Source organism: Macadamia integrifolia, unplaced genomic scaffold, assembly GCF_013358625.1.
Source record: "Macadamia integrifolia cultivar HAES 741 unplaced genomic scaffold, SCU_Mint_v3 scaffold2317, whole genome shotgun sequence".
NCBI lineage: Eukaryota > Viridiplantae > Streptophyta > Magnoliopsida > Proteales > Proteaceae > Macadamia > Macadamia integrifolia.
The window spans coordinates 64280-74936 of record NW_024868633.1 but is presented as its reverse complement, the minus strand read 5'-3'; the positions used below and the strand labels follow the sequence as shown (position 1 = coordinate 74936).

Below are 10657 nucleotides of genomic sequence, written 5' to 3'. Positions count from 1 at the left end.
TCGATGAAGTTATCACTTCTTGTGGTTTCAAAGAAAATCTTGTGGACCAGTGTATTTATCTGAAGATCAGTGGGAGTAAGTTCATTTTCCTTGTGCTTTATGTTGATGATATTCTTCTTGCCAGCAATAATGTTGATCTTTTGCATGAGACAAAACGATTATTATCAAATCACTTTGATATGAAGGATCTTGGTGAGGCCTCTTATGTTTTGGGCATTGAGATTCATCGTGATAGGTCTTGTGGCGTTCTTGGTTTGTCTTAGAAAGGTTACATTGAGAGGATATTAAAAAGGTTTAATATGTTAGCATGTTCCCCTAGTAAGGCTCCAGTTGTAAAAGGGGACAAATTTGGCAAGTGTCAATGTCCACAGACAGAATTGGAGTGCAATCAGATGAAGAACATACCTTATGCATCTGTTGTTGGTAGTTTGATGTATGCTCAAGTTTATACACGGCCAGACATTGCCTATGTTGTTAGTGTACTTGGGAGATATTTAAGCAACCCTGGTGAAGTGCATTGGGTAGCTGCTAAGAAAGTCATGAGATATTTACAGGGCACTAAGGATTTTATGCTTACTTATAGAAGAACCGATTCTCTTGATGTAGTTGGTTACACTGACGCAGATTTTGTTGGATGCCTAGATGACCTCAAGTCTACTTCTGGATATGTTTTTGTGATGGCAGGTGGGGCTATATCTTGGAAGAGTGTCAAGCAGACACTCACTGCATCTTCTACTATGCAAGCTGAGTATGTGGCGTGTTATGAAGCCACTATTCAAGCTTTATGGTTAAGGAATTTTATCTCAGGGCTACAGATTGTTGACTCTATATCTAAACCATTGAGGATGTTCTGTGACAACTCCGCTGCGGTATGTTTCTCTCATAACAGTAAAAGTACTTCAGGCTCTAAACACATTGACATTAAGTATTTTTTGGTCAGAGAGAAAGTTCAAGAGTCACATATTACAATGGAGCAGATTGCTATAGAAAACATGATTGCAGATCCTCTTACTAAGGGTTTGACTCCAAAAGTTTTTCAAGAGCATGTCACTAATATCGGACTTGTTAGTTCTTTTGATGCATTTTATTAGTGGGAGTTTTGCTCAATATGTTTGCATTTAACTTTCAGTTTTATTGCATTATTATTGTTCTCAAGAATATATATATATATATATATGTATTTTTTTATGGCCATTTGTTTATGTGTATACACTTATCTATTTGCCTCCTACAGAAAAATTGAGGTTATATGTGGTGTATTTACCTCATTCGGTATCTGAGGTTCCAGTCAATACACATACATCTAGTCACTAGTAAAGCCTCGTTTGATTGAGGTCTAGTGCTAGTGTTGTGGGACATTCGGATCCAGTCCCAATGAGCTTCTTTGATTGAAGCTTAAGCGTTTGGGAGACGCTTATAGTTAATGAGACATTCGGTATCTGTCTCATAAGGCTCATTTGGTTTTCGAGCCAGGACCAATTTGAAAATAGACATGATGATCACTATTGCATGTTATTTCCATACCACACTTTCATACTGTTCAGCCCAAGTCGGTGATGTTATGAGCACTTTGACGTGTGTGGTCTCATATCGCTTTAGATGTGATGATCAATACGGTTGGGTGTTTGTAATTCTCATTCAGACCAAGGCATTTGGTTTAAGGTGCACTCCATTCGACACTGTTTTGTTTGTGGCCACATTCAGTTTATCTAAACCGGAAAGTCGTTTTAAATAAATTTTAAAATCTAAAACTTGTGACATATGCTTCCCAAGTGGGAGATTGTAAGATTTCCTATTAGGTGGGCTAGCATAGTCAAAGATTTGTTTCCAAAACCGGTTTAGTGGTGTTGACTAAAGATGGAGTAAGCAGAAAGAATCCAATATTATTGGTAAGTGATCTCTATGGAGATATTAGATTCTATATGCACACCTTAATGGTATGAAATATTTATTTCTATGTGTGGACCTAAGGTATTGTTTCCTTAATGGGGAGGAAACCCTAATTTTATTGCAGGATTGGTCCCTACCCTCACCCCTATATATAGTTATCACTGACCCATTAAGTGAAGCTAAGAATCAAAAGCATAAGGGAAAGAGGGTAGACCAGACCAACATTGATCGTGTTATACAAGGAGCATACAAGAAGACATTGAGGAGTTCTTATTCTTCAACCATGGATTCAGGTATGCCTAAAACATATATTTTATAGTGTTTGTCGTGCATGCTTATCGATCTTCATGAATCGTTCCGTATATGTTTTCTATCAAAGAGAGCACAACACAAGCAATCTCTGTAACTCTGTGTTCAAGAAGCAAGCAATTATTAAATAGAACCAATCATTCCTTAGAACTTACAGGATCAATTAAAATTTTGAATCCTAACAATACATAAGGACTGGTATTTGTTATAAAGTTAACAGGAGAGTAGATAGATACAATTAGAGAAGATCCAAGGATTAATGGATTTCTTTAATCCATGGAAAAAGGAAACTAAGCAAATAAAACAAACTTGTCCACACTTCAATTCTCCTTCTCCTTCCCCCCTCTCAAGGATCGAAACTGAAAATGTTTTCAGATAGTTTGGGAACATTCCGGGATTCATTATTGAGATTAAAGATGGAACTGAAACGCTCTTTGAGCAACAAGTGTTGACTTCATTACTAGAACAGTCAAACTAGAATGCATGAACAATATTATAAGAACTCAATATGATTTCAGGAACAGTGGTTTGGTAACAAACACTAAGAAGTCTAAGCAGTCAACTGCATAGCTGCCTTAAACCCTACAAGAACTTAAACCCCCTTCTGAGAAAACATAGAATAATTAATCAGTACAATAGGATATTCAAATAATCAAAGCAGTCACTAAACTGCCTGAATATTTTCATTTCATACCTGATCAATATGAGCTTGCAGGAGCTGGGTTCCCCTGCTTTGGTGTTCATGCCATACTAGCAGTTTCCCTCTGACCACTCAGGAAGGCCCCATTCATGGCTGCAAGGAACTATTTAGTTGTGGCCTCCCCTACAAAGAAGCCCTAATTTGTAATTTCTGTAAGAACCCATAAACAGAGCAAAAACTATATTAAATCAAGCCATTGCATTAAGAGGAGAAGAAAGAAAAGCCAAACTTCGTAAACTATCAAGACCTTTTTGTTTGGCGGACAAAAAAGAGTAAGAACTGTTCATAAAAAAAAAAAGAGTAAGAACTGGGAAAATGAAAGTTGGGGATAGCACATGAAACGGGGTCAAAGATTAGTAAAGACAAAGAAAAAGAAATGGCGCTAAAAATGATGTGGAATAATAATATAATTCATAACTCCATATTTCCCACAAATTTTTTTTTTTTAAAAGGATGAAATTGGAGAATTTTCTTACCACATAAACAGACAAAGCATAGATGTTTCAATTCAGGACAACTTTGGGAGAGAGAGAGTAAAAAATGACTGCATTAGAAATAAGTTGGGGATTATATGTTGGTGTATGATGTCTTGTATTCCGTCACAGTTTAATCCAGGGAGTACTGATGCAGCACCTAGACAGGTCGGACGGCGGTCCCGCTAGCCGGTTAGCGGGTCGTGGGGGTTGCAAGGGGAGCAAAAGGCCCCCCTGCATAGCAGAGGGTGTAGGGGGGCGCAGCCACCCGCTCGAATTTTTTATTTGAGGGCAATTGTAGTCTAATCCGGATTAGGGTGGCAATTGTAGTTTAATCCGGATTATGGTTTTTTCGCTATATATTTGTAGCGAGGGTTTATTTCTCTGTAATGCAAGCAATACTAAGAGGTGTGAGGATGAGCGTTGTAACCCTATTCTCCATTAATAGTGAAGCAGGATCTCATCTCACCGGAAACGTAGGCAACCTTGTCGAACCTCGTAAAATCCGTATGCATTGTTTGTTTTATTTTTCCATTATCTTCTGCATCGTTTTAGGGTTGCGTTTCTACATTATATTAATCCAAGACGAGTTCTGCGAGACAACGTTGAGATTGTATGACTATGTGCAATAGAGTTCTATAGATATCCTAGTAAGGAAGAGTGATCAGATTCATTTGGAGGGAACCAGAAGAGGTAAAGGTAAGCTTAAAATAACTATTGATGAAAGTGATAAAAACAGATACACAAATATGGTGGGGCTCGATTATAATATGGTCGTAGATAGAGATTTGTGGAGGATAAGGACCCAGGTAGCCAAACCCTTGTAAGAGATGTTTTGTGATGTTTTTTTTTTCCACCCCACTTATTTTCTACAAATAACTATAGTTTTCGATGATGTACAAGTAGAGGATATGCATATCTCCTTTATCATAGTTGCAGAGAATCACCGAAAAATGATTAATTACAAATCTATTAGCAAAGAAATAATGATACCTCAAATTGTCTCTCTTCCCATATCATTGTGAATCTTGTGTAAACTAGGAGAGGATAATGATACGAGATCTGGTTCTTTGTCCAGTCTCCTAAACTTGCAAAGAACCGTTGTATTGATCTCTCTCTTTTAAAAAAAAAACCATTGTGTTCTCTTCGTGAACAAATCAATCGACCAAAACGCGACATTTATAAGAGAATATGTTATAATTGGGGGAGTGCATCAATGACGAGTGATGGATCAATTCCATAAATAGAAATAGTGAGAGAGATCATATGTGATGATGAGAGAGAGAGAGAGAGAGAGAGAGAGACTATACCACCAAACACTTAGTGGCTCAAGGAAACTTTCTCGTAAAAAAACAGAGATTAGGGAAAAAAGTTTTATGGTTTACCGATTAGGTAATTGGCACTATTTAATGAATTGTCAATAATACCTTCCCTTGTGCTTTTCTTTTTCTTATTTTTTCCCTAGAGATTATTGGTAAGGAGAAGGTTTTCCTTCACTTTCCTTCCCCAACAAGTGAAGGAAAAGTGAAAAACCAACAAGTCCACATCATTATCATGCCCCTATTTGTTGGAGGTCCGAAATATCTCTCCTCATTTTCTAGATCTATCCAAATGCAATGATGTCAATGGATGAAAAATTCCTCTTTCATTAAGGTTCGAGAAAACTCCATTTTACAATTAATGCTCTATTGGCCAAGCTTATGCAAACCTCGGTATCTAACAAGTGAAAAATGCCCAAAAAACAAGTTCATTCATATGTAAAGAAATTATTTTTCATTTCCCGCTCCCTCCTACCTTATTATAATTTTTTTTTGGATAGAAATATTAGAAATTTCAAGATGCTAAGTGCCATACATCCTGTATGATGTGATGTGTTCATATAGGGAAGTGGAAGTGAGATTAGCAAAGTCCTAATGGCTACCACAAGAGAGAATACTACCATCATCTGATATTTATTAATTAAAAAAAAAAAAAAAGCAAAAGTTTCTTCCACCAAACATCTAGCTAATTTTTTATAATTAATATTATTCACCTTCTATTGTACGAATTCGATAATACCTCTCACTATTTCAATGCCCTCTACATGAATTCTCCCTAAATAGGGGGAAGGAAAACTCGGGATCCCCCAAAAAGAAAAAAATGATAAATAATTCACCTCATCTTGAAAGAGTTGGGATCCTTTTCGCAATTGGGCACCCTACTGCAGGACCCACACCCCATAGACATTGTGAGATCCAGTGGTAGGCTACACATGGGGAGAGGAATTAGAGACATCTACTTCATGTATCCAAACGATAATTAGAATGGAATTTCCTCTTGGTCTGGTGTAACATACGATAATTTACAAAACTAACCATACAAAGTTTTTGTTAACAAAAATACCCAAAATCAGGTTTTGATTCCCAAAATTACCACACAAAATTTCGATCAATAAAAATAACAGATTGCATATAGATAAAGATGAATCACTTTTTTGGATAGTTTTATAAACCCAAACCTGATTTTGGGTATTTTTGTTAGCTGATACTTTGGGTGGATGTAAATCCAAACTTGAATTTTGAGTATTTTTATCAACTGAACTTATAAGCGGATAATTTTATAAAGAGAAACAAAAAAACGATAATCATGTAATTTTCTCAATAAAAATCATACAATGGCAATTTGGCACTGATAGCAAATCATCAATTCCATTGCTTTATGACCAAAGCATTAACTATGGATGGACCCCAGTCCAGCTCTGCATAGTACACTTCTATGGGCCCAGGACTTGATCCTGGATCTTCACGTCCAGCCCGTTTCTTCGTCTAAAGGGCATCAATACGTTAGGAAAAGCCGGAAAATGTATACCCTCACAACAGACAAACAAACAAAAGGGTCCGTCCAACCAATATCTTCTCTCCCTTCTCCTTTCTAAATATATATATATATATATATATACCTGTTACCTAGTCACTCCTGCCTCCAGTGCCCTACTATCACAAGATTCCAAACACTAACTCTCTCTCTCTCTCTCTGTAGTTACTTAAATTCCCTTTACCAATAAGTTACTTCAATCGCCATTAACAGAGCTTAACGGTGAGAGAAAGAAAGGAGCTGATACGAAAATAGATAACAAAAGATGAAAAGGATATATTCATATTGATTCCTAGCATAGCAAGGATATGCAATATGTAATCTACACTTGGGCACAGCAACACTGTGGTTAAGGGCAATTTTACCTTCTCTTTTTCTCAACTTTTTGTACACAAACATCCTCCACCCCCTTATTTACCTTTTTCAATCACGGATTAGCTTCCAGCTTTCCAGCTTTCTACAAGACTCAGAGAGAGAGAGAGAGAGAGAGAGAGAGAGAGAGAGAGAGAGAGAGAGAGAGAGAGAGAGAGAGAGAGAGAGAGAGAGAGAGAGAGAGAGAATGGTGGTCATGTCAACTACTATTGCTGGTGCTGGATGTAGTAGTGTTGGCATTGTTGGAGCGCATCAAAATAGCTAAGATTTCAGAGAACTGGGGGCGCTTTGATGGGCAATTGTTCCAGCATTTCATCATCAAAGATCGCAGAAGCTGAGGGCAATCCTTGGGGATCTCTGGTCTCAGCCCACACGCAGCAATCCCAACAGCTGCTTGCACTGGTGAATAAGCCGAATACGCTGCCTCTCCCGTCACCATCTCCCACACCACCATCCCATAACTATAAACATTACTCATCCATGTCTCTGTCACACTCTCAGGGTCCCCTGCAATTATCTGCACTCAAAAGCAATAAAAACCCACAACCCATGTCAATGAATTGACTCTTCTCACCAAACAAAACCATCTTTCCTGTTGCTTCCATTAGTGGACCATTACTAATATACAAGAAATGAAGAATGAAAACTACAGTCTACAGGGAGGACTAATCTGAGGTATCTTTACAAGACATACTCTTCCATTGTCAAAGCTTCAAGACGAGATTTCAAAAGGTATGTCTGGTTTTGGTGGGATCCACTAAATAATCCCATTCAAGTGAATGTAGCACTAGTGCGACCAATATGATTAGTTTAATTGAACTAATTAGGCATGCTAAGATAAAGGGAAACAGAAAAATTAAAGTTGTAATGTAAAGCAAAGGTAATTATGAATGAAAACTAGGCATTCTTCACGCTTCATCAACAGTTCCATGACAAGGAAAGTGTTTGAGATGATTCATTGGATCTAATTAATGCTAAGCTATACAGATGAACAGATTGTGTTTGGTTAGAACTACAGTACTTAAATTGAGTTCGATATGTTTTAATCAAATCATCACACAGTAACTAAGATGAATCATCAAAGATGGGATATAAAGTATCAAACTGATAGGCAACAACTAACATGAACATGATTAGACTCTAACCCACCCAAAGATCAAGTTGTTTTCGTTGGAGTACGATGTCTTGAATTCCATCACTTTGCTTTTGTGGGTTGATTCCAAATGGCCGTTTAGATGCCCTATAGGTATTTTCAGTAAACTGCCTGTATAGGGTTTCGCTGTAATTTTGTAGCAAGGGTTCTTTCACTTCTTTCTCTATCATCAATCTAAGAGAGGTATGATGCCAAGCGGCTGTAACCCTATTCTCCATTGATAGGGAAGTATATCTCATCTCAATGTGGACAGGCAATCTTGCGGAACCATGTAAATTCTTTTATGCTTTGTGATTGTTTGTTTGCGATTTCCATTCGTTTCTACAGTTTTCAGATTATTCAGCAACTATGAACTAGTTAAAGTAGGTAACTTTGGAAAAGAATAGCAGATTTAAAATGGGTTATGACGGGAAAGGAACCAACCTCAGGAGCTAGCCAGCGGTAACCGTCAGTTTCATACTCCGTCACCTCTCCATTGTCCTTGCAAGCCGTGACAATGCCCATATCCCCAACACCAGCATGACCCTGTCTATCCAAAAGTATCCTCTGCGAGTTGAGGTCTCTGTATGCGACATCATGGTCGTTCATGAACTTCATCCCTTCTGCAACATCAATTGCAATCCTTAATATTTCCTTAGTTTGTAGTTTCCTGTTCTTTTGTATAATCTCCTGGACTGATCCTCCTTCCATCATCTTAGTCACCACACACAACCCATGTGTTTCTTCAATGCAGACGCCATGGAACTGTAATATGTTTCTGTGCCCACAAGTCATCAGCTCCAGGAGATCTCTCCGGAGCTCGAACTCATAAGAACAACCCTTCTCGCAACCTTTTAGCTTCTCGATGGCTACTCGTTTGCCCTTGTAAACACCCTTGAAGGAAGTTGGTCCGATCTGATCAATGAACTCAACCTGATCAGAGTTCAGGAGCCATTTCCCAATTTCGTCAACACCCGATCGGATCGTCTGCCATTCATCAACAGAGACAACGTAAGAAGTTTCGGGCAGTGGACTAGAGAGCTGTACCTTAGGGTTCGAGTTCCCAGCGCCATTTCCGTAACTCTGTTCACCTTTCTCATCATCTGTCTCAATGATTTCTCGGCCCCTTGTGTTCTCCTCCTGGCACCCGCAGAGCCCAAATGGGAGCTTCATTGTGGTCGGTTTAGGTTTCTTCAGGGCAGATTTCAGGGCACTCTCGATCCGAATTTTGAAATGCTTTTCTTGTCCATATTGAACCAGAACAAGAATGACCCCAAGAGTAAAACCCTTCTTCTCAAAGATCTGGGTTTTCTTGCAGCAAATGGCCGCATTATCAAGTGCTCCCGACAGCGTGGGCCATGAAATCGAAGAGTTACAAGCAAATGTAAGCTTGGAAACAGATCCTTGGGTGTCATCGTCAGATACTTCTTGAATCACAATTGCAGGGTGGTCTTCAACCGCTGCCTGCTCAATCAATCGAATGTGAAGAAAGACTTCTTTCATATCGAATCCCGCTTGGGCATAGCTGTCAAGGACAACCGACGAGAACGAAGAATTAGAAACGAAAGAAAAACAAAAATATGTATAACAAATTAAAAAGAAAAACTAAAACCAGAACCAGAAAGATAATCGAACTCAAATGTTCTAATTAATTTCAACCTGAAGGGTAAGGAATCGAAATGCTTGCGAATATTGGAGATGAGCTTCTCTGGAAGCTGACTACCAGGGTACAACTGGGTAAGATTCCTTACAACACCACCCCACATAAGCTTTCTAGAAATCTCAATCCTACTGGCCGGTGGTTCACGAACTGAGTCCAGATTCAAAGTATTCTTAAGCGTAGTTATCGCTTCAGACACATTGCTTCTCAGCTTCTGCAATCTCTTCTGTACATTAGATGAATCTTTACCAGGCTGTGCAGGTGAAGCCGCCGAGAATACCTCTGATCTATCTTGGGTCTTCATTAGAACCTGCTCTACCAAATCTTCATCAGTGCTGGTACGACTAGACCAGCATTCGAGAGCAGCAGCCATGGCGTTACTGGGAAAACCAAGAATAGGGTTCAGAGCAGAAGTGACGAGAAGTGCGATGGAGTTGAAGGAGGTGGAGATGGTATCAGAAGGAGAAAGGGTTTATTATTTGGTTTTCTGATGCGCGACTCCATTTTTCTAGCTCAGAGCTTATAATTGAGAAGAAGATAGTACATAAAGGAAAGGTAAAAAGAGACAGGAGAGGGTTGATGTGTTTGTGTTTGTGTTTATGTCTGTCTCTTTTTTTTTTTTTTTTGGTACAATTCTCTGTCTCTTTCACTGTGAGAAAGAAAGGTGGAACTGTGCTTTTAGTCTTTTACCTTTAGATTTGGTTATTAATTGTGGCATGTGGTGTCAATTAACTGGTTTGGTTTTGATTTTGATTTTATTTTAGTTTAGATTGATTTAATTTTGTTGAAATCAAAATCAAACTAATAAGAAAATTTTGGTTTCGATTCAATTTGGTAATTGGATTGATTTTGATTTTGGTTTAATTTGGGTTTGACTTACCATACAAAATTATACTAAAAACTGATTTGTTTTATGAGTTTTGGGCTGATTTCGATTTGATTTCAGTTTTAAACAGATTTTGATTTGGTTTTCAGTATGCTTCGATCTGATTTTGGGGTCAAAACATCGAAACTAAAAAAAGACCAATAAGAATTTGGTTGGTCTAGGTTATTTCTGGTTCAATCTAGTAGAAATGCAATCCTAAAACAATGTAGAAGATAATGAAAAAATAAAAACATGCAATGCACACAGATGTACAAGGTTCGACAAGATTGCCTACATTTTTTGATGAGATAAGATCCTGTTTCACTATCAATGGAGTATTGTTTGTATTACAATGAAAGAGTATCACAATTTATATTTTGACGAGGTGAAAATTAAAATCTAA

The 10657-nt window shown here is 38.1% G+C and overlaps 1 protein-coding gene across 2 annotated transcripts; it reads right to left on the bottom strand.

Moving 5' to 3' along the window:
• Positions 1 to 6479: 6479 nt before the first annotated feature.
• On the bottom strand, positions 6480 to 9962 carry LOC122066280 (serine/threonine-protein kinase STY8-like). 2 transcript variants are annotated; one of them, XM_042630098.1, is made up of 4 exons: positions 9389 to 9962; positions 8174 to 9254; positions 6785 to 7114; positions 6480 to 6738 (listed from the first exon to the last, which is right to left on the bottom strand). In XM_042630098.1, the coding sequence occupies exons 1-3, from the start codon at positions 9760 to 9762 to the stop codon at positions 6797 to 6799; spliced, it is 1773 nt and encodes a 590-aa protein (XP_042486032.1). In that variant the 5' UTR covers positions 9763 to 9962; the 3' UTR covers positions 6480 to 6738; positions 6785 to 6796. The 2 variants fall into 2 exon arrangements, with proteins under 2 accessions (XP_042486032.1, XP_042486031.1); XM_042630097.1 differs by having other exon boundaries at positions 6480 to 7114; positions 9389 to 9961.
• Between the last annotated feature and the right edge of the window lie 695 nt (positions 9963 to 10657).

Bases quoted from the DNA above. Each gene is read 5' to 3' on its own strand.
- LOC122066280 (XM_042630098.1), bottom strand. From the start codon at position 9,762: ATGGCTGCTGCTCTCGAATGCTGGTCTAGTCGTACCAGCACTGATGAA. The intron at 9,255-9,388 runs GTTGAAATTAAT...TGTCCTTGACAG, and splicing joins TTCGATTCCTTACCCTTCAG to CTATGCCCAAGCGGGATTCG. The intron at 7,115-8,173 runs GTTGGTTCCTTT...TTTTGAGTGCAG, and splicing joins ACCGCTGGCTAGCTCCTGAG to ATAATTGCAGGGGACCCTGA.